The 24,562-nt window shown below is 39.5% G+C and overlaps 1 protein-coding gene across 1 annotated transcript in view; it reads left to right on the top strand.

Annotated features, from left to right (window-relative positions):
• The first annotated feature begins 414 nt into the window (after positions 1–414).
• The window catches only part of ACTR3B (actin related protein 3B), an 81,740-nt gene continuing 57,592 nt past the window's right edge, over positions 415–24,562 (top strand). The window contains exons 1-3 of the mRNA XM_064368854.1: positions 415–470; positions 21,623–21,747; positions 22,960–23,070. Of these exons, the coding sequence (XP_064224924.1) occupies positions 22,999–23,070 (72 nt within the window). The 5' untranslated portion in view covers positions 415–470; positions 21,623–21,747; positions 22,960–22,998. The remainder of the gene's footprint in view (positions 471–21,622; positions 21,748–22,959; positions 23,071–24,562) is intronic.

Genomic DNA, 24,562 nt, shown 5'->3' with positions numbered 1-24,562 from the left:
TCTTTTTCTGCAGTTCATTTAGTGTGGGCAGTTTAATCAACTTCTCAGTGCCTCCCTTTTCTCATCTGCAAAACAGGGATAATTTCTACTTTCTTCACAGAGTTTTTGTAAAGATAGAGTAAAAGCACTTTTAAAGTTATTAGGGATACACAAAATGTAATTTATATGTTAGTATATATGTGTTTCTTTTTTTCTAGTAGAAACAAGCATACTATTTTAAGTTTTTGTAAAACTGCTTTCTTATTTGAAATTAGTGTTTGATTCTCAGTGATCACAAGTTTTATTTTTTTAATTTCAAGGAGTATTCTGAGGCTTGATAATTTAGGACTTGGAGAGCTTGTAATAAAAGACATTAATTCAATATAGACGAGAGCATTATTATCTAAACATGTGTTGATGACTTTGTGCTTTTAGGTATACCAAGCTTGGCTACGCAGGCAACACTGAGCCCCAGTTCATTATTCCTTCATGTAAGTAAAGCTCTATCCTTGGGTTTATAAAGGTTTGTGTTTCTCAGAATTGTTCTAAGTGTTCTGATTCTGTTTTTCAAGGTGTATTAATGTACTTACCATCTTCGTTTAGAAGACTGTTCTGGTTACCCCACAATTTTCTATTCCTTTCGTTCCATTCTGATAAAGCCCCTTGTCACTGTCATTGGAATCTCAGCTTGGGTGGTCAGCATGGTCCGTTTATTCAATTATAAATGCCTGAACTGCCTAGAAAAAAGTATATCTGGTCTTTAAGGTTAATTTGTAGTCTTTTTTTTTTTTTTTTTTTTTTTTTTTTGAGACGGAGTTTCGCTCTTGTTACCCAGGCTGGAGTGCAATGGCGCGATCTCGGCTCACCGCAACCTCCGCCTCCTGGGTTCAGGCAATTCTCCAGCCTCAGCCTCCTGAGTAGCTGGGATTACAGGCACACGCCACCATGCCCAGCTGATTTTTTGTATTTTTAATAGAGACGGGGTTTCACCATGTTGACCAGGATGGTCTCGATCTCTTGACCTCGTGATCCACCCGTCTCGGCCTCCCAAAGTGCTGGGATTACAGGCTTGAGCCACCGCGCCCGGCCTTAATTTGTAGTCTTAAGTACATATAGTCGGTTAGCTTAGCAACTTAATGGACTGAATATCTCTTGTGTTACACTATTCACTCTATTGAAAGGTTTTTTTTTTGGGGGGGTGGGGCGGGATGGAAGTGATAGGCCTGATAACTGTTTTCATTGTGTTTAGCAGTGTTCTGTTTTTGTTTCAGTTTTAATCAGTAGAGAATGATAAGTTTCATGGAAGTGTCCTTGAAGTTTGGTATGGGGTATTCTGCTCACTCTTTATTTCCCGTAGGAGTCTTCCTAAGGTTAGTCAGCTGTTTAAAGGATAGGATTCTCTGGGACTGTCTACATTTCAGGTTATTATTTGGAAACAATTTGTTAAAGTGTAAGATGTATTAATCAAGAGTAAGTGAAACTCTGCTCTGTACATGTAGTTCTTGTAAGATAAGTTGTGATTTTAGAAATTGTAAGTTGTTAGGGGTCCATGATATTATAATAACAGACTTTGCGAAGAGTGCAGAACATGGACAGGGAAAAACAGTTGGAGAGAAGATGCTTGATGAGTGTTTATTCAGGGGAGGGCTAAAGCTGTATTCGGTGAATGTAGGTATTCACATCACTAGGAAGTGGACTCCAGATTCTTTGAGAACATTTAAGTCACCTCATTCCAGTTCCTTGCTTGCTGAATAACTGGCCATCAATATGATTTTCTAGATCTTAATGCTCTGCTGCCATGAATGGGTTATCCTTGATGACAGGCGTGATTGGTCTGCTGTGTTCTCATTTTGAATTAATAAATGAGATTCTTAGTGTGCTTGAGCCACCATAGTAAAATACTAAGGACTGGAGAAATTAATGTTATCATAGTCCTGGAGGTTGGAAGTCCAAGATCAAGGTGCTGTCAGAGTTGGTTTCTGGTGAGATCCCTCTCCTTGGCCTGCCGTGTGGCCGCCTTCTCTCTGTGCCCTTGCATGGTCTGATCTCTGTGTCAGTGCGGGGGGACCTCTTTGATGTCTCTTTCTCTTCCTATAAGGCCACCACTCTTATTGATGGGGATCCCTCATTTACGCTAATCGCCTCCCTAAAAGCTCTGTCTCCAAATGCAGTCACATTGAGGGTTAGGGCTTCAGCGTAGTGAATTCTGTGGGGACATGGTTCAGTCCATAACAATTGGCGTTCTGTAGGATGAATCAGTCTTTTGTGAATTTCATTAATGTGAATGCCCCAGAATGTGATCAGTCCATGCTGAGTTGATAAACTGAACTTCCTGACGTTTCAAAGCAGAAGATTAGATTTTAACCTTGTTAAGTCCAACAGCTATAAAAGGCTGACCTTGCACCTTTTGCTTTAATGTGTTGCCATTTAAAACTGTCGGTAGCATGCAGTTGGCTGCCCTATTTAACCTGTCATCATTAATAGAGAGGGGAAGCGAAGACAGTTATTAGCAGGATTTCATTCACTGTCAAAAAGTAGGAGAGCTCTCAGACTGCTGCTGTCAGAACCTTAGCAGTTGCAGAAGCTAGGAGGATAATACAGTTGTCAAAGAGGTGGGAGTGAAAGAACAGTTGTATTGTTGGGCTGAATTTGTTGCAAGAGATGGAGAGGCCCCAGGAGTCAAGGTTAGAAGATGATGGGGCAGAAGTGAGCATACTGAGATGTGGAAGTGAGGGTCTGGGTTAGCGTGGACAGTTGGCCTGCTATGTGTCTTGGTGCTGGGAGTGGAACTGTGGCATGCAAGTGTGTGGATGTGCAGTGAGTGCTAGAGCGAGATTTTCTTGCTCCGCTGGGCAAGGAGGCTAGGCACTATGGGGGTGTGAAGAGGCAGGGGTGCTGCGGGAAGGTGGGGAGAGCGCCAGAAGGTGGGGATGACCTGTGGAGAAGGGCTGGGTGGTGAAGGACTTGCAAGTGTCCTCTTAAGGAATTCTACTTTCATTTTGCATACCAGGGATTTTTAGACTCTTTTTGAGGCTTCTCTCTGGGGCCTGGCCCACTTTACTAGAGAAGTCGCAAGCCCTGTCCCTGCTTCCAGGGGCAGCTCTGAATGTGTCTGGTTTTTTTGAGCTTCTGTGCAGAATTTGCACAGAAAAAAAAAAGAAAGTTTTTCCCTTTTTTTTCTTAGGTTGTTGGAGGATATCCGTGGTCCTGCCACAGCTTTAGGAGGAGAATGTGTAGTGATCACAGCAGTAGAAAGAGGCTGGAGGAGGAGCAGGGAGGGGCTGAGAGAAAGGGCCCGTAATCCCAACACTTTAGGAGGCCAAGGACGGCGGATCACCTGAGGTCAGGAGTTCGAGACCAGCCCCGGCCACAAGGGCAAAGCCCCATCTCTACTAAAAATACAAAAATTAACTGGACATAGTGGTGCACGTTTAATTTCAGCTACTCGGGAGGCTGAGGCAGGAGAGTCACTTGAACCTGGGAGGTAGAGATTGCAGTGAGCCGAAATTGCGCCACTGCCCTCCAGGCTGGGCAACAGAATGAGGCTCTGTCTCTAAAACACACACACACACACACACACACACACACACACACACACACACACACACACACACCCCACCCCGGTGAACTTACCACCAAGAATGAGCACATCAGCATTATTGCATATTTCATCTTTGTATCAGAGTAAATGAATAAATGACACATTACAGGTTAAGTATCAGCCCCCTCTTTTTTCCTTCTTTGTTTCTTCTAGTGGATGTTTTCTGGTTGACTTTCTACTCCATTTTTAGCTGTATGTTACATGTACAAGGATACATTAGTTTGTGAGTTCAGACATGTCCAAAATGGTATCATACTGTAACTAACTTGCTGTGTGGTCTTTAAAAAGAAAAACCCTCAATGTTATGTTTTTATCATTTATCAGTGCTGATACAGATCTGCATCAGAATTCTAATGTGAATATACAACAGTTTTTTTTTTTTTTTTTTGAGATGGAGTCTCACTCTGTAACCCAAGCTGGAGTGCAGTGGCATGATCTCGGCTCAGTGCAACCTCCGCCTATTGGGTCCTGTTTCAAGCAGTTCTCCGACCTCAGCTTCCCGAGTAGCTGGGATTACAGGCACGAGCCACCATGCCCAGCTAAGTTTTGTATTTTTTAGTAGAGACAGGGTTTCACCATGTTGGCCAGTCTGGTCTTGAACTCATGACCTTGTGATCCGCCCACCTTGGCCTCCTAAAGTGCTGGGATTACAGGCGTGAGCCACTGTGCCCTGCCACAACAGTTTTTTTCCCTTTTGGGCATTTTCCACATTTCTCTGTTAAATAAAATGGTGCAGTAACAATCTCCTTATGCATATGTGCTAGTTTCCTGGGAGGAAATCATGAGAAATGGAATTGTTTTGTCAGAGGCTGTACACCTCTTCATCCTTATTAGGCATTGCCACATTGCTCCTCCAGGAGGCTGATGTATATCCCATCAGCAGTGGGGGAGAATTTATGCTTCGTACAGGCTTGACAATCGGTATTGTTTTACTTACATTTCGGTCAGTCTAATGAATGTAAAACAATGGATCATTCAAAAACTTTCCATTTTTCTGATTAATGGTACGGTTGAGCACCTTTCATTGTCTGTTCATATCTTTGCCCATTTTTCTATTGCATTTTTTTTGTCTTTTAAATATAATTATAGGAACTCTTTGTAGAGGTTAAATATGAATTTTTTGTAGATACTTTTTTATTCTGTGACATTTTTAAAAATTATTTTTTATCATCCAGAAATTTAAAATTTTGATATAGTAACACTTCTCAGTCTTTTTCTTTGATAATTTGTTTCTGTTTAAAAAATGCATTTCTGGGCTGGGTGCGGTGGCTCATGCCTGTAATCCCAAGCACTTTGGGAGGCCGAGGGGGGCGGATCATGAAGTCAAGAGATTGAGACCATCCTGGCCAACACAGTGAAATCCCGTCTCTACTAAAATACAAAAATTAGCTGGGCATGGTGGCGTGCGCCTGTAGTCCCAGCTACTCAGGAGGCTGAAGTAGGAGAATTGCTTGAACCCAGGAGGTGGAGGTTTTGGGGAGCCAAGATTGTGCCACTGCATTTCATCCTGGGCAACAGAGAGAGGCTCCGTCTTAAAAAAAAATGCATTTCTACTCCAAAGTCATAAAGACTTTCTGTATTTTTTTCTCTAAGAAAATTTTAAGTTAATTTGTGAGTATGGTGTGAAAGAGATAGGTAATTTTGTTTTCCATGTGACAGGCTAGTTGTCCCAGCACTATTTATTGAAGAGTATGTTCCCATTTGGCACACATCTTTGATAATACTGAGGTACCATTTATGCTTGGGAATATTTTCAGTGTCTTTATATTGTTTCATCGATATATTTTTCTGTCTATGTTCCATACTCACAGTGTTAAACATTACTACTTTATCGTATGTTTTAATCTAGTGAGTTTGATTCCTACTCATTTTTTTTCTCAGAATAGCTTTGGCTCTCACTCTGTAGTGTACATTTTAGAATCAGCTTAAGTTCCATGAAAGTTATAATGGGGTTTTAATTATTTATAGATTAATTTGGGAAGAATTTGACATCAAATTTGACTTTGGTGGATAGGAATTGAGTAATCCTATCCTTGAATATGGTATATGTGTCTTATTGTTTATTCATGTTTTTCCAAGTAATGTCCTAAAGTATTCTTTACAAAGCTCTTACAGGGTTGGCGTGGAGGCTCACATCTGTAATCCCAGCACTTTGGGAGGCCAAGGCAGGCAGATCACTTGAGGCCAGGAGTTCGAGACCAGCCCAGCCAGCATGGTGAAACCCTGTCTCTACTAAAAAATACAAAAATTAGCCAGGCATGGTGGCTCATGCCTGTAATCCCAGCTACTGGGAAGGCTGAGGCACGAGAATCGCTTGAGCCTGGGAGGCGGAGGTTGTGGTGAACTGAGATCATGCCATTGCATTCCAGCCTGACTGGCAGAGCCAGACGCTGTCTCAAAAAAAAAAAAAAAAAAAAGTTCTTACACAGAAGGCTGGGCACAGTGACTTAGAGTGCCTGTAATTGCAGCACTTTGGGAGGCTGAGGTGGGAGGATTGCTTGAGCCCTGGAGTTTGAGACAAGCCTTGGCAACATAGTGAGACCCTGTCTCTACAAAAAATAAAAATAAATGAGCCAGGTATAGTGACATTCACCTGTGGTCCCAGCTACTTGGAAGGCTGAGGTGAGAGCATTGCTTCGGCCCTGGAGATCGAGGCTGCAGTGAGTTGTGATTGCACCACTGCACTTCTGCCTGGGTGACATAGTGAGACCTTGTCTCAAAAACAAACAAAACCTGAAAATAACTTTTACATAATTTTTGTTAGCTTAATTTTTGGTACCTTTATGTTTTTGTTGCTGTCGTCAAAATATTTTAAAAATTATATTTTCTGATTCATTATGGCCAGCATATGGGAATGCTACTGAGGTTTGTACATTTTTTTTTTTTTTTTTTAAATCCAACAACCTTGCTGACCTTTCTTATTTGTTTTAATAGTCTGTGGATTATTTTAAGTTTCTTTATGCAGACCATTGTATTGCCTTCAAATAATGGTTACTCTGTCTCTTCCAATCCTAGCACTTCATGTTTCTTCTTGGTCTTGGTGTGTTGGCCAGAACTTCTGTTAAAACAGTGACCAGTATGGAGGCAGCAGGTGCTTTTTTGACTGTCTGACTTAAAGAGAATGAGATTTTATTATAGTATTCTACTAGTGATTACTGCAGGTTTTTGTGGAAATGCTTTTTCAGGTTAAAAAGTGCTCTTCTCTTCCTAGTTTAATCTGATGTTTTATTTTTTAATTTAAAAAATTATGAATGACAGTAAGTATTGACATTTAGTCAAGGCTTTTCTGTTATTGAGATGATCAGATGGTTTTGAACATTTGTGCTTTTTCTTTCTTTCTTTGTTTTTTTGAGACACTGTAAGACTGGAGTGTAGTGGCGTGATCATGATTCACTGCAACCTTGACTTTCCAGGTTCAAGAGATCCTCCCACCTCAGTTTCCCAAGTAGCTGGGACCACACGTGAGAGCCATCACATCTGGCTAATTTTTAAATTTTTTGTAGAGATGTGGTCTCAGTATGTTGCCTGTGCTGGTCTCGAACTTCCTGGGCTCAAGCAGTCCTCCCACCTTGGACTCTCAAAGTGCTGAAATTACAGGTATGAGCAACCCCACCTGGTGTTTTTGTTTTTTTTTTGAGATGGAGTCTCGCTGTGTCACCCAGGCTGGAGTGCAGTGACTCAATCTCGTCTCACTGCAACCTCTGCCTCAGGTTCAAGGAGAATCCCCAGCTTCAAGTGATTCTCCTTCCTTACCCTCCTGAGTAGCTGGGATTACAGGTGTGTGCTACCACGTCTGTCTAACTTTTTATATTTTTAGTAGAGATGGGGTTTCGCCGTGTTAGCAAGGATGGTCTGGATCTTCTGACCTCATGATCCACCCGCCTTGGCCTCCCAAAGTGCGGGATTACAGATGTGAACCACCGTGCCTGGCAGCCCACCTGCTCTTAATAGGAGGAATTACTTTAATACGTTTTCAAATATTGAGCAGTTATTTTCTTTGTTTTTTTTTTTTTTTTTTGTAGAGATGGGGGTCTCTCTTTGTTGCCCAGGCTGGTCTCAAACTCTTGGCCTCAAGTGATCCTCTTGCCTCAGCCTCTCAGAAGACTGGGATTATAGGAGTGAGCAACTGTGTCCAGCTTGAACAGTTATTTCATCTTTAGGATAAATCCTACTTGGTTATGAAATATGAAATACTGCTGAATTGTAATTGCAAATATTTATTTGGGAACTTTGCAGCAATATTCAAAAGTGAGATTAGACTGTAACTTTGATTTCTTGTATTGTTTTTGTCTGGTTGTGTATCAGTATTACGTGGGCTTCATAAAATAAGTTTGTTAGCTTTCTTTTTTTATTCTCTGGAACAGTTTGCATAAGATAGGAATTGTTTATTCCTTCAAGCTTTAGTAAAAATATATAACAGTCTTTTCAGAAATATACTGGATTAAAAAAATTACTGTTGCCGTGTCTCTCAACTGTCATAGCAAATGTTCTGAAGTATCTGTGTCTTACGTCCTTAGATACTCTCTTCTTAATAATCTGCCTTAGATTGCTGTCAGATGACTTTTCTTGGCATTTAGGAAAGTAGTCATGCCTTTCCTTGGTTACCCACATTGTATAATCCTGTACCCAAACAACTTTTTTTTTAACTGCAGAGCTTTTACATTGTTCTTTATTCTTTTTTCTTTTTGATACAGAGTCTTGCTGTGTCACTCAGGCTGGAGTACAGTGGCACAATCTCAGCTCATTGCAACCTTCACCTCCTGGGTTCAAGCAATTCTCTTGCCTCAGCTTCACAAGTAACTGGGATTACAGATGTGTGCCACCATGCCTGGCTAATTTTTATAATTTTAATGGAGACAGGGTTTCACTGTGTTGCCCAGTCTGGTCTTGAATTCCTGGGCTCAAGCTATCTGCCCGCCTCGGTCTTCAAAAGTGCTTACAGGCGAGAGCCACTGTGCCTGGCCCAATGTTCTTTATTATTAAGTTTAATCTTGTTAGTTTTGATTCATCATTACAGCTGAAGTGTTTTATTTTCTAGTTTGTTTAAGTCATTTATAAACTGTCTTTAAAATATTTTATTTTGAAATAATTATAGATTAATAGGAAGTTGCAAAGATAGTTTAGAGAGATCCTGTGTACACTTTTCCTATTTTCTCTCAAAGGTTACATCTTACAAATTGTAGTGCAGTATTACAACCAGAAGTGAGACCCTGTCTCTAAAAAACCAAAACCGGCCAGCCCCAGGAAACAGATGTTGGTACAATGTGTGTGTATAGGTCTATGTTTTTGTAATTCTACCTGTAGATTCTTTGAACTACCACTGTAATCAAGTTACAGAATTATTTTCTCACCACCAAGATCTCTGTGGTGCTATTCCTATATAATTAAACTTACTCCTCTCCCTCCACTATTCTTAACCACTACTCAGTTTCTATCTCTATAATTTTATTATCTCCATAATATATGTTCCTCAGTATATTAATATTTAAACAGATGGTGGTACATCATACACTGAATACTATTCAGCAAAAATACTACTCCTTATACAGTAGATCACTTTCTTTTTCTTTTTGAGAGACAGAGTCTTGCTCTGTCACCTAGGCTGGAGTGCAGTGGTGCGATCTGGGCTCATTGCAACCTCTTCCTCCAGGTTCCAAGTGATTCTCCTGCTTCAGCTTCCCAAGTAGCTGGGACTACAGGCATGCACCACCATGCCCATCTAATTTTTCTTTTTTTTTTTTAGACAAGTCTTGCTCTGTTGCCAGGCTGGACTGCAGTGGAACCATCTTGGATCACTGAGACCTCTGCTTCCTGGGTTCAAGTCATTCTCTTGCCGTAGCCTCCTGAGTAACTGGGATTACAGGTGCTCACCACCATGCCTGGCTAATTTTTGTATTTTTAGTAGAGATAGGGTATCACCATGTTGGCCAGGCTGGTCTTGAACTCCTGATACTAAGTAATCCACCCGTCTGGCCTTCCAAAGTGCTGGAATTACAGGTGTGAGCCACCGTGCCTGGTCACTATTTTTTACTTTAGCTGATCAAGTAAATGTGTAATGATTTCTCATCATTTTCATTTCCCTCATGGCTAGTGATGTTGAAGATCTTTTCATGTGCTTGTTTGCCACCTGAATGTCATCTTCCTTGAAATGCCTTTTCATGTATTTTGTTCATTTTTAAATTTGACTATTTATATTCTTACTGTTGTGTTTTGAGAGTTCTTTATTTTTAATTTTGTTTTAAAATTTACGTTTGTTAGAAAGAGGATCTCTCTCTTTCTAGGCTGGACTGCAGTGGTGTAATTGCAGCTTACTATAGCCTTGAACTCCTGGGCTCAAGTGATCCTTTTGCCTCAGCCTCCTGACTAGCTGGAACTGCAGGTGTACACCATCACACCTGGCTAATTTTTAAATTTTTAAAGTTTTGTAGAGATGATATCTTGCTGAGTTGCTTATATATACTAGATATAAGTTCATTGGTCCAATATGTAGTTTAAAATAATTTCTTCCAGTCTGTAGCTTGGTTTTTTACCTTCACAGAGTTTTTCACAAAGTGGAAATTTTTAATTTTGATGAGCAAGCTTTTTGATTCATTGATTTTTCTCAAGTTTCCTGTTTTAAATGTCATTGATTTTTGCTGTTATCTTCATTATTTCATTCCTTTTGCTTGCCTTGTGTTTATTTTGCTTTTCTTTTTCTAGATTATTAGTTTGAGACTCTTCTTTTCTCATATAAGCATTTAGTGCTAAAATTTTCCTTATTAGCACTGTGTTAGCTCTGTCATTCCCCCCAATTTTAATGTTATATTTTCATTTCATCTTATGTATTTTTTAGTTTCTCTGAAACTTCCTCTTTGACTGTGGATTCTTACAACTGTGTTTTAAAATTTCCAAGTGTGTGGGAGATTTTCTCATTATCTTTTTGTTACTGTTTCTGGGTTAATTTTATTGTAGTCAGAAAATATACTCTGTATGACTTAAATTCTTTTATATTTGTTGACGTTTGTTTTATGGTCCACCATAAGGTTTATTTTGGTATAAGCTGCATGGGCACTTGAAAACAATGTGCTTTCTCTTCTCGTTTGGCAGAGTGTCCTATAAAATGTTAGATCCTGTAGGTTGATGGCATTGTTGAATTCTTTGATAATCTTGTTTATTTTCTGTGTACTTGTTCTAGCAATTGAGAGAGAGGCATTGAAGTTTGCAATTATAATTGTGGATTTATGTATTTTTTTTCCCATCAGTTTTTGCTTCACATATTTTGCAACTCTGTTTTTTTTGGTGCATACCCATTTAGGATTTCTTTGTCTTCTTGATGGATTGCCTCTTTATCATATGTAATGTCCCTGTCTGTAAGTGGTAATTTTCTTTGCTGGAAAGACTACTTTTTCTTATAGCAGTATAGCTGCTTGTGCTTTCTTTTGATTAATGTTTGCATGGAATATCTTTTTTCATCTTTCTGCTTTCAGCCTATTGATATCATTACATTTGAAGAGAGTTTCTTGTAGACAGCAGAATTCAGGTATTTTTTTAATGTACTCACCTAGTATCTATTTTGAATTGATATGTTTAGACCATTTACACTTATTGTAATTATTGATTAGTGCTTTTGTTTATTCCTTTTGTTTATTTTTCTATTTTGTCTTGCCTAACTTTTGTGGGTTATTTGTACATTTGTTTTAGAATTGCATTTTGATTTATCTGTAATTTTTTTGTTTGAGACAGAGTCTTACTCTGTCACCCAGGCTAGAGTGCAGTGGCACCATCTCAGTTCCTTGCAACCTCTTGCCTTCAGGTTCAAGCTATTCTCGTGCCTCAGCCTCCCAAGTAGCTGGGATTACAGGCATGTGCCACCATCCCCAGCTAATTTATATATATAAATTATACAATATATAGATATAATTTATATAAATTATATATTTAGAATTGCACACACACATATATATATGTATATATATACATATATATGTAAATATTTTAGTAGAGACAGGGTTTTGCCATGTTGGCCAGGCTGGTCTCAAACTCCTGACCTCAGGTGATTTGCCCACCTTGGCCTCCCAAAGTGCTGAGATTACAGGCATGAGCCACTGCGTATGGCCTGTCTATTGTGTTTTTATTTTTATTTATTTATTTATTTATTTATTTATTTTTTTTGAGACGGAGTTTCGCTCTTGATACCCAGGCTGGAGTGCAATGGCGCGATCTCGGCTCACCGCAACCTCCGCCTCCTGGGTCCAGGCAATTCTCCTGCCTCAGCCTCCTGAGTAGCTGGGATTACAGGCACGCGCCACCGTGCCCAGCTAATTTTTTGTATTAGTAGAGACGGGGTTTCACCATGTCGACCAGGATGGTCTCGATCTCTTGACCTCGTGATCCACCCGCCTCGGCCTCCCAAAGTGCTGGGATTACAGGCTTGAGCCACCGCGCCCGGCCTTATTTTTATTTTTGAGATGGAATCTCTCTGTGTCGCCCAGCCTGCAGTGCAGTGGTGTAATCTTGGATCACTGCAACTTCTGCCTCCCAGGTTCAAGTGATTCTCCTGCCTCAGCCCCTGAGTAGCTGGGACTAAGGCATGTGCCACCACACCCAGCTAATTTTTTGATTTTTAGTGGAGACAGAGTTTCAACCTGTTAGCCAGGATGGCCTTTATCTCCTGACCTCGTGATCCTCCCACCTTGGCCTCCCTGAGTGCTGGGATTACAAGCATGAGCCACTGCACCTGGCCCTATCATGTTTTTGAGTATATCTCTTTGTATAATTTTTTAAGTGATTGTTCTAGTTATTACATTATATATTATTAAAAATTATATACATATACATATATTTTTTTCTTGGTCTACTGGAATCAACAGTTTCCCAGTTGGAATAAAATGTAGAAACCCTACCTCCCTGTAGGTATCTTTACCCCCTTTTTCCTTCCTTCGTTCCTTCCTTCCTTCGTTCCTTCCTTCCTTCGTTCCTTCCTTCCTTCGTTCCTTCCTTCCTCCCTTCCTCCCTCCCTCCCTCCCCCTTTCTCCCCTTCTCCCTTTCTCCCTTTCTCCCTTTCTTCTTCCCTTTCTTCTTCCTTTCTTTCCTTGCTGATGGAGTCTTATTCTGTCACTCAGGTTGGGGTGCGATCTTGGCTCACTGCGCCTTCTGCCTCCCGGGTTCAAGAGATTCTCCTACCTCAGCCTCCCAAGTAGCTGGGATTACACGTATGCACCACCAGGCCTGGCTGATTTTTGTAATTTTATTAGAGACGGGGTTTCACCATGTTGACCAGGCTGTTGCTAACTTCTGATGTCAAGTGACCCCCCCGCCTCAGCCTCCCAAAGTCTTGGGATTACAGGCATGAGCCACCGGCCCCAGCTCCCCATTTCTAATATAATTGTCTTAAATCTTTCCTTGATATATATTGAATCTCAGTAGATTTACACCAGTTATAATTTTTGCTTCGACTTCCAGACATAATTTAGAAAACTGAAGAGGAAAAGGAAAATAATAATTATCCACATTTTTGCTTTTTTGATTGTTCTTTCTTTCTTATTGATATACCCAGATTCCTTCTGTCATTTCTCTTTAGAAAACTTCCTTTAGCTATTCTTTTTGATATTTATTTATTTTTTTCTTGATTAAAAGAATCTAGACTGCCTTACTATCCCAAGCCATTCTTTCAAAGTAGGTATGCTGGTGACAAATTCTATTAGTTTTCTTTCAACTGAAAGTCTTGATTTGCTCTTTATTCTCAGGGGATATTTTTGCTGAACATCAAATTCTGGATGGACAGTTGTTTCAGCACAAAAATATCATGCTACCCCGCCTTTATTTTGTGCCATGATTTCTGATGAGAAATGTCCTTGGAAGCCGATTTTTTTTTTATCCTTAGTTTTTAGAAGTTTAAGTATAATACGTTTCAGATTTTTTTTTGTTTTCTCATTTGGGGTTTCTTCAGTATTGAATCTGTTGATATCTTATTTTTTTCTTCCCCCTTTTTTTTTCTTGCCACATTTGGCAGTTTTAGGCATTATTTCTTTGCATACCTTCTCGTCCTGCCGCCTTTTCTTCTTTCTCTTTTCCTTCTGGAACTTGTAATCCATGAATGCTTATGTATGTATGTATGTATGTATGTATGTATGTATGTATGTATGTCAGAGTCTTGCTCTGTCACCCAGGCTGGAGTGCAGTGGTGCAATCTCGGCTCACTGCAACCTCTGCCTCCCAGGTTCAAGCGATTCTTCTGCCTCAGCCTCCTGAGTAGCTGGGATTACAGGTACTGGCTACCATGCCTGGCTAATTTTTTTTGTATTTTTAGTAGAGACTGGGTTTCACTATGTTGGCCAGGCTGGTCTCAAACTCCTGACCTTGTGCTCTGCCCACCTCAGCCTCCCAAAGTGCTGGGATTACAGGCGTGAGACACCATGCCTGACCCATGAATGCTAAATCTTTTCTTATATATCCTAGATGTCCTTGAGACTCTGGGCTCTGTTTTTTTTTTTTTCCTTCAGTCTATTTTTTTTTTTTTTTTTTTGAGATAGAGTTTTACTCTTATTGCCCAGGCTGGAGCGCAGTGACATGATCTCAGCTCACCACAACCTCTGCCTCCTGGGTTCAAGTGATTTTCCTGTCTCAGCCTCTCAAGTAGCTGGAATTATAGGCATGCGCCACCACAATTGGCTAATTTTGTATTTTTAGTGGAGATGGGGTTTTTCCATATTGATCAGGCTGATGATTGCCCTACCAGGTGATTGCCCACCTTGGCCTCCCAAAGAGCTGGGATTACATGTGTGAGCCACTGCGCCTGGCCTTTCCAGTCTACTTTCTCTCTTTTGTTGGGACTGGGTAGTTTCTGTTACTCTGTCAAGTTCAGTGTTTCTTTCTTCTGTCCTTTTCTTCTGTTGAGGCTGTCTCTTGAGATTTTTATTTCAGTTATTGTAATTTTTAAATATGGTTTTGTCTTTATATCTTGTTTCTTTGCTGTGTCTTTGCATTTCCTTGCTGAGACTTCCTTTTATTTTCCATTTGTTTCAAGAGTCAAGAGTATTTGAGATTGCTCATTGAGGCATTTTATGATGGCCCCTTAAATCCTTGTGTGATAATTGTATGTCTCTGTCATCTCGGTGGCATTGTCTATTCATTGTCTTTTCTCTTTTCAGTTGAGATGTTACTGGTTTTTGCTATGGTGAGAGTTTTAAAATGGAAACCTAGATATTCTGGGTATTAGGTTAAGAACTTCTTATTTTAATTTTGTGTTTTAGCAAGTCCTTTCTGACACTGCTCCAGCAGGGGAATGGGGATACCACTTCATTATTGCCAGTTTGGGGGTCAGAGTTCAGGTTCTCCTATTGGCCTTCGTTGACACTCACTTGGGGAGGAGCTCCATGTTACTGCTGGGTCGTGGTAGAAGTGGGGCACTGTGGTATGTTGTGGTGTATTAGAGATAGCTTGGGTGACATAGATTATTTAGACACATTTCTCCATTGTGTTCATAAGAACTGATTGGTCCACATCTTGGTTTCCATAGGTATAGACAAAATATTTGAAATATAAGCTCTGTATACTTTTATTCTCTTGCATGGATACAGCTGCTTCCTGTAAAGTAGTTAAAAGAAGTATACTTTGTGTGTGTGTGTGTGTGTGTGTGTGTGTGTATGTTGTGTATGTGTTTTAATTTTTAAGGGCCATCGATACATAGATCTATGATTTGGGGTCAGTGCTTTGATTTGCCTTTTTGGGAGAGGTAGGATTTACTTTGTTGTCATTTAATTTTTGAATGTCATAGCTTCATTCTTACTAAGTTTAGCATTTTCTTTAAGGTGGTAGTTTTTTTTGGTTTTCTTTTTTTTTTTCCTAGAGTCTTCAGATGAGATCTTTTTTTCTTTTGGTTGTATATATTGCTCTCAAATAGTTGGTAAACTTGAATAATGTCATGAATTGGAGAATCCTTTTGCCTTTATCTCTTTACAGCCTTTTATATTGATTTGGCAGTTTAATTCTGAATTCACACACAATTAAGTTTGATCTTGCCCAGAGGATAGAATCTGTCACTTGTAGTGGCACATTGGATGAGGATATTTGAGGTTTGCTACAAGCTGTCTCACCAGTGGCCCTTTGGAATACCAAAGTTGTGCATCAGATGGTTCTGTGTGGTGTCAGTCAGTGTGCCATTGCACAGAGTGGTCAGAGATGGATGTTATCAGAGATGGGTGTGGCCCAGCAGACTTTTCTAGCCCATGTTCAGCCCGAGGTCTCCAACGTCCTCTTCGCTTCTTGTTCTCATTCTCAGCCCTGGCGTTTCCACTTCGCTCTTGCTTTCTTCAGTTCTGCAGAAGTTCTGTCCTTTAGTTGTGTGCCACTGTTCATAACTTGATAGCTTTGAGACTATAAATGTGGCAGTGAGTTGGAATGAGAAAATGAGGCATGGAAAGTGATTTCTGCCCTGTATCTTTTTCTTTTCACCTTTTTATCCTGTCACTTCAAGATGTCTTTCTGAGAAAAAGGCCTCAACTTTACTCTTTTTTTTTTTTCTTGATTCGGAGTCTCACTCTGTCGCCCAGGCTGGAGTGCAGTGGTTCAGTCTTGGCTCACTGCGACATCTGTCACCTGAGTTCAAGCGATTCTCCTACTTAGCCTCCTGAGTAGCTGGGATTACAGACATGTACCACCATGCCCGGCTAATTTTTTTTTTTTTTTTTTTTTTCTTAAGTAGAGATGGGGTTTCACCATATTGGCCAGGCTGATCTCGAATTCTTGACCTCAGCTGATCCGCCCACCTTGGCCTCCCAAAGTTCTGGGATTACGGGGATGAATCACCGCTCCTGGCCTCAAATTCACCCTTATAGCTTTGTTGTCATTCTTCATTTGTAGTAAATTGGAGATTTCAGATAGTCTACTTTTAGAAATAATTGTATATGTTTACTAACTTATCTTGGAATAATTTTTAACATAAATTTCTAGCTAACTTAATAACTTTCTGTTTGAGAAAATTCTACAGCCTGACTTACCTTGAAAACTTTTCATTTGGAAATGAGGCTTTAAAGGTAAATGATTTTGAGAGGTAACAGGATAAATGCTTTTTTAAATTAATTTATTATTATTATTATTATTATTTTTGGCTCTGGTCAAGATGGCAGTGCTTTAGCTTGCAAGCAAAAGATTAGCTTTTACTTTTATTTTCTTTACCTTTTTTTTAATAGTTGAAAAAAAACAACCAACATGCCCAATAGAAGAAGCAAAAAGTCACTGGTAGTTCTACCACCCACAATTAACCAGTATTAATCTTTTGGCTAGCCATCTTATTTTTCTGAATTTACATTAAACACACACATGTAACTCTGTAAATTTACTGAAGTGGAGTTACACTGCGCATATTCTGAAACGCAACTTAGTAGCTCTTTCTTTTTTTTACTTTTTGAGACAGAGTCTTGCTCTGTCGACAGGCGCCGGGCTGGAGTGCAGTGGCGAGATCTCGGCTCACTGCAACCTCCGTTTCCCTGGTTCTAGCAATTCTCCTGCCTCAGCCTTCCAAGTAGCTGGGACTACAGGCATGCGTCACCACGCCCAGCTAATTTTTATATTTTTTAGTAGAGATGGGGGTTTCACCATGTTGGCCAGGATGGTCTAGATCTCTTGACCTCATGACGTGCCCCCCTTGGCCTCCCAAAGTGCTGAGATTACAGGCGTGAGTCACTGTACCCGGCCCTTAGTAGCTCTTTCTAAGGATTTGATGTAATTTATCTGATCTCTGATTTCAGGTCAGTTAAGTTTCCCCCTTCAATTTGTTGCTATTACAATTAGTTTTACAAAGAATATTGTTGTATATATACCTTTATTTTCTCAATGATTATTTCTTTAGAATGAATTTCTAAAGTGGAATTGCTGGATAAACATATTTTTATAATATTTTTCTCAGTTATTCTCTGGAATGGTTGTATCTGGGTACCTGTTCAGTGTTCAGCCAGTCACAAATTTGGCCTCCAATTTAGTATAGATAATATTGTTTATTGACTACTACTCTGTAGCATATTCTCAGCTGAACACTTTGTAAACATTGTTCCATGTAATGCTCACCACCCTGGTAGGTAGTGGTATATGCATTTTAGAGGAGAGAGCACTGAGGGTTAATAATGACTTTCCTCAAGTCAGCTAGCGAGTAAGTGCTCAAACCTAGGTTTTCAGGACTTCAAAGTCTGTGTGCTCATTCATGAAGTAGCTGTGTAGAAAAATTAACTTGGCTGGACTGTTTGAAGAAATTAGTTCAGAAACATTTTGTTATGTTTATTAGTGACAGGGTCTTGCTCTGTCACCCAGGCTGGAGTATGGTGGTGTGATCATGGTTCACTGCAGTCACAACTTCCCAGTCCCCTTGTCTCAGGCTCCCAAGTAGCTGGGACTCCTGGCTAGGTTTTGTATTTTTTTGTATAGAGATGGGTTTTCACTGTGTCGCCCAGGCTAGTCTCAAACTCCTGGGCTCAAGCAATCTGCCTGTCTCGGCCACCCAAAGTGCTGGAATTACAGGTGTGAGCCTCTGTGCCCAGCCTAGAAACAGTATTTACTGTCTCCTGAAATTCAGTCACAAGGATTTAAAAAAGATTTTTAATTAAAAACAGATTTTAGACCTTTAAACGTTTTTTAGATATGGGATCTCACTCTGTTGCTCAGGCTGGAGTGCAATGGGGTGATCATAGCTCACTGCAGCCTCAACCTCTCGGGCTCAAGTGATCCTTCTGGGTAGCTGGGATTACAGGCATGTATGCCATTGTGCCTGGCTAATTTTTTTTAGCATTTTTTGAAGTGGGGTCTTGCTATTTTGCCCAGGCTGTTCTGAAACTCCTGAGCTCAAGTGATCGTCCTGCCTTAGCCTCCTGAGTCTCTGGGATTGCATTCATGAGCCATGAGCCAACATAGCTGGCTCTGATTTTAATTTTTTGAATTGACAGATAACATTGTGTATTTTTATCATATGTAATATGATGTGTTGAAGTATATATACATTACAAAATGATTAAATCTAGCTAATTAACAAGTGCATTATCTTATATAGTTATCATTTTTGTGGTGAGAGCACATACCATACTCTCTTTACATTTTGTAAGAATGCAGTATATCATCATTAACTGTTGTCACCTTGCTGTACACTAGATCTCTTGTAATTTATATTTCCTGTCTAACTGTGGTTATTTATTTTTTGACCAACATCTCCCTGTCCTTTCCATCCCCTAATAGCCTCAGTTTCTGGTAATCACCATTCTACACTCCTCTTCCTATGAGATCTACTTTTTAAGATCCTACATATGAATGAGACCACGTGATATTTGTCTTTCTGTGCCTGGCCTATTTAACTTAACATAATGTCCTCCAGGTTCATCCATGTTGGGGGCAGATGGTAGAATTTCCTTTTTTGAAATGGCTGAATAGTATTCCATTGTGTATAAAGCCACATTTTCTTTATCTATTCATCTGTTAATGGGCACTTAGGTTGATTCCATATCTTGGTTATTGTCAATAGTGCTACAGTAAACATGGGAGTGCAGCTAGCTCTTCAACGTGTTGATTTCATTTCATTTAGGTATATGCCCCGTAGTGGGATTGTTGGGTCATATTGTAGTTCTGATTTTAATTGTTTGAGGAACCTCTATACTGTTTTCCATAATGGCTGTACTAATTTGCATTCTCACCAATAGTGTATAAAGATTCTTTTTTTTGCCACCTTTTCCCCAGCACTTATTATCTTTTGCTTTATTGATAATTGCCATTCTCAATGGGGTGAGGTGTTTGATATCTCATTGTGGGTTTGATTTGCATTTCCCTGATGACTAGTGATGTTGAGCATTTTTTTCATACACCTGTTGGCCACTTATATGTCTTCTTTTGAGAAATGCCCATTCAGGGTTCTTGTTCATTTTTCACTTGGGTTATTTTTTTTATTGCTGTTTGAGTTCTTTATATATTTTGGTTATTAATCTTCTGTCAGGTAGTTTGGAAATAGTTTCTCCCATTCTATAGATTGTGTCTTCACTCTGTTGATGTTTTCTTTGCTGTGCAGAAGATTTTTAGTTTGATAATTCCAGTTGTCTGTTTTTGTGACCTGTGTTCCTAAGGTCTTGTCCAAAAAAATCCTTGCCCAGACCAATGTTATGAAGCATTTTCCCATTTTCTTCTACTAGTTCCATAGTTTCAGGTCTTACATCGAATAAGTCTTAATGCATTTTAAGTTAATTTTTGTATATGGTTGAGAGAGAAGCATTCATTTTCATTCTTCTGCATGTGGATATCAAGTTTTTCTCCAATACCATTTATTTACACTTTGCCCATTTTGTAAAACCAGTTGAGTGTAAATACATGGATTCATTTCTGGGCTCTTCGTTCCATTGGTTTACATGTCTGTTTTTATACCAGTACCATGCTGTTTTGATTGCTGTAGGTTTGTAGTGTACTTTGAAGTCAGGTAGTGTGATCTCTCCAGCTTTGTTCTTTTTGCTAAAGATTCTCTTGATTATTTGGGGTATCTTGTGGTGGTTCCATATGAACTTAGGATTATTTTTTCTGTTTCTGTGAAGGATGCCATTGGTATTTTGGTAAAGATTATACTGATTCTGTACATCACTTTAGGTAGTAAGTCACAAATATTTTGATGTTTTAATTCAGAGAAATTTTATCTAGCACTTATATATGTATAGCTAGAGAGCTGTTCTTTCATCAGAAATACATTAAAGGTAGTGAGATGTCATTAGTATATTTATGGAATTAGGTTTATGTTAGAATTATTTAGGTATAGTTTTACCATTTCTCAAACCCACAATAAAATTTTAGTGGAGTAGAATGTTAATTTAACAAGTGTTTCTCTAATGCCTATTCTGATAGGAACCTGCTTAGGTGCAAACCCTATTGTGTCTCTTAGAAGCTGTGTGACCTTGATAGATTGTTAGGCTTCCATTTCTATAAAATGCAGATAATAGTACCTGTCTCAAAAGCTACTATGAGGCTTAAATAAAATAGTGTGCAAAAGGAAACACTTAGCAGAGTGTTCAGTAAATGTAAATTATTATTATTAATGACATCTGAGCCTCCCACTGGAGAAACAGTAAAAGATGTATGTTATCTGACTGCAAGGGATCTCCAGTCTAGTTTGGTAGACTAATCTTTAACAATCGTAATTCATCCTGAAAAATGCCATAATGTAAGTATAGAGGGGCCAGTGAAAGCATCAGACACATGCGCAGAACTACAGATTGTCAAGGAAGCCTTTAAGGGATGAGATGGTGTTTATGTAGAGACCTGATGGATGAAAATAAGCTCTTGGGAGAGCTCAAGAGTGTGACTAGGGGTTAGGAATTTAAGTGGAAAATGGAATCTTTGTGATGCCTTCCACATTTCAATAGATGTTAAATTCTGGAATGAAGTTTGATATGAGTATTTACTATTAAATGTATCCTCAAATATTTAAGGTTAAGATCTTATTAAAATGATGTATTATGAAACCATTAATATTTGGAATTTTAATATAGTTATTTGATTATGGTCCTTTTTTTGGGGTACAGATATTAACCAATAACATTCTGATTTATCCTTTTAATGGGAAGTTGTTGCTTTTTTTCCCCCCGTAACAAAACTAAAAATACATTTTAAGGCTATGTGATGTAGAGTTTTATTGTAGACATTATTTTTCAGTTTATTCTCCTCTTCTGTATTATACAGAATTTCCTCCCCTTCTATGTTGTATTTTAAATTTGGAGGCTACTGATGTATAGACATTTCACTTACAATCTTGAGGGATTTTTCCAGATAAAACTGAGAAATTTAGTAATGTAGCTTCTGTCAACATAAACGCAGAGCAGCTCAGTTCCTTTGTACATTCTGAAAATCATACCAGAATAGAACAGCCTGTTTCTGTATTAGTTTCCGTATTATTTTATGTGCTTGTTGACATTGTCATTTCTGTGAGCACCCTTGATTCCACATGGAACCCTAACAATGGAAATTTACTTGTATGTATATAGGGATATTATCCCTTTTGATCTTTTAAATAGATACGGGTAGTGATAGAAATCTGTGTATTTTTTTTTTAAGGTATTGCCATCAGAGAGTCAGCAAAGGTAGTTGACCAAGCCCAAAGGAGAGTGTTGAGGGGAGTTGATGACCTTGACTTTTTCATAGGAGATGAAGCCATCGATAAACCTACGTATGCTACAAAGGTAAACTTCGGACAGGAATTTGCTTGTCTAAGTGTAGAGCAGCAGGATGAGTAATGCAAAATAGTCATCTAGAAGTTGGGTTTGTGAGTCGTGGAATGTGTTTATGTTCTTTTTTTTTTTTTTTTTTTTTTTTGAGTTGGAGTCTCTGTCACCAGGCTGGAGTGCAGTATAGTGGCGTATTCTTGGCTCACTGCAACCTCCAACTCCGTGGTTCAAGTGATTCTCCTGCCTCAGCCTCCCGAGTAGCTGGGATTACAGGCACACGCCACCATGCCCAGCTAATTTTTGTATTTTTAGTAGAGACGGGGTTTCACCATGTTGCCCAGGTTGATCTCGACCTCTTGACCTTGTGATCCACCCGCTTCAGCCTCCCAAAGTGCTGGGATTACAGGTATGAGCCACCGTGCCCAGCCGGAATGTGTTTATATTTTTATGTTTGAATAGAGGTGGTGCTCGTGGTTGTTTTTGAAGAGGGGTATTTTTGATTGGAGAATGAAGGGAATTAACATCCCTGGAATGCAGAATAGACTCAGGAAACACCAGGTCACACATGAAAGCAAGATTCCCTCCTCTGGAAAATTGCAGGTTGACTAACTTGTCAGACTTTTTTTTTTTTAAGCTCCAAATCCAGTTTTATGGTAATTAGCTGCAGTTTTCTGTTTCTCATTTTTTGTTGTTGTTGTTGTTTTAGTGATAGGTCTTACTTTGTCACCCAGGCTGGAGTGCTGTGGTGCCGTCTTGGCTTACTGAAGCCTCAGCCTCTCACCTCACCTTCCCAAGTAGATGGGACTACAGGCACACACCACTGTGGTTGGCTAATTTTGTAATTTTTTGTAGAGTCAGGGTCTTGCCACGTTGCCCAGGCTGTTCTCGAACTCCTGGGCTTGAGTGATACTCCTGCCTTGGCTTCCCAAAGTGTTGGATTAGAGGCGTGAGCCAACATGCCTGGCCTGTCCCCACCTCATTGTTAGGGTGATTCTTTGTTTGTAGAAATGAGTGGAGGAGAATATGAGCAATAATGTAACTTAATCTTTTTTTAATGTTACTTAATCTTTTTTTTTTTAAATGCTGTTGTTTACAACAATTAACAAAAACTGCAACAAGAAGGAGACCTTTATTCTGTAATATTGCAGTTTCTTCTGTGCCACTGTTAAACAATTGCTTTTATTGTCACGAACTGACGCTTGACAACTCTGGTTTCTCGTCCTCCAGTGGCCAATAAGACATGGAATCATTGAAGACTGGGATCTTATGGAAAGGTTCATGGAGCAAGTGGTTTTTAAATATCTTCGAGCCGAACCTGAGGACCATTATTTTTTAATGGTGAGTAACTGGAACTAAGAGGAACATATTCCTGTAAATTCAAATTGCTTAGATTTTAAACTGAAGATTATTCTTTTCTAGGGCATTTTAAATTCCTTCTAAAGATATGTGCATGAATCAGGCTGCTTTTTTGAAAATAGTGGAAAGCTCAATAAAAATGTTCAGAACAGGCTGGGCGCGGTGGCTCATGCCTGTAATTCCAGCACTTTGGGATGCCGAGGTGGGTGGATCACGAGGTCAGGGGTTCAAGACCAGCCTGGCCAATATGGTGAAACCCCGTCTCTACTGAAAATACAAAAATTAGCTGGGCGTGGTGCAGGCGCCTGTAATCCCAGCTACTCGGGAGGCTGAGGCAGAGAATCATTTGAACCTGGGAGGCAGAGGTTGCAGTGAGCTGAGATCACGCCACTGCATTCTAGCCTGGGCGACAGAGCGAGACTCCGTCTCAAAAAAAAAAAAAAAATTGTTCAGAACAAAAAGGGGCTTGTTATCTCACCAAACAGAAAGCCAAGGTGAGGCAGTTCCAGGGCTGGTTATTTTAGCAGCTCAGCAATGGAACTGAGCATGCAGCCTAGGGCATTAGCTTGAGCTCTTCTATTTGTTCCCCTCGGCCCCAGGATGGCCGCTTAATTCTTAGATCACGTCTTTGGATATTTCCATACAGAAGTAGAAGGTTTTCCTTGCACATCACTTCCCAGAAACCTTCCCAGCAGATCTGCCCCATCTGCCTATGCCTAACCTGGTTAGAGCAAGAGGAATGGAATTACTTTGGCTTAGATTCATCAAGACTTTCTCCTTGGAGCAGGGGATGGGGAGAACATGTCTGATGACCTGAACCCTGGAAGAGGGTAAGGAACTAAACAGGCCTCCAAAAACAAGGACAATAGAAGGAGGAATGGATTTGGGTAAACCAACTGCCTACTTTCGTTTCCTTGAGACATGGCAAGATGATTGTAATTATTGCCACTTAGAGCAGAGGAAGCAGGTCAAGATGTTATTTTTTTCTAGGGTTTAAATGTTACTGTAAAATAAAACTGAACTGAGTTCTGGGCCCTAATTATGATACTTAATTTATTTTGTTCAAATGAAATAAAAGATCACAGATAAACAAGAAGAAATATCTCTTGGTTCTCTGATGGTTCTATTCAACATTACATGTTTTCTTCCATGAGATGTTTTTTTCAAGTTAAAATTAATTGCATGTACGGAATGCTTGCTTTATAGAGACAGTTTCATGTAACATAAGCTGCATAGTAAACCTACATAATTTAGGTTTGGGTTTTTTTTCCCTACAAGTACATTGTCAAATGGTCCGAGATCCAATTATAAAATTCTTTCTAATGTTAGAACATGAAGTGTTTTTAAGAATTATCTGATATATGAAATATTTTAACTATGAGGCTAATAGTTAATGGAATAACTATTAAATATGGAGTAACTCTATAACCAATATATATTCAATGTATATTAAAGCCAGTCTTTGATCTTTTTT

The sequence above is a fragment of the Aotus nancymaae genome, unplaced genomic scaffold (genome assembly GCF_030222135.1).
Source record: "Aotus nancymaae isolate 86718 unplaced genomic scaffold, 86718_ANA_hifiasm-v0.15.2.pri h1tg000002l, whole genome shotgun sequence".
NCBI lineage: Eukaryota > Metazoa > Chordata > Mammalia > Primates > Aotidae > Aotus > Aotus nancymaae.
This window is presented reverse-complemented; position numbering and strand designations above follow the sequence as displayed.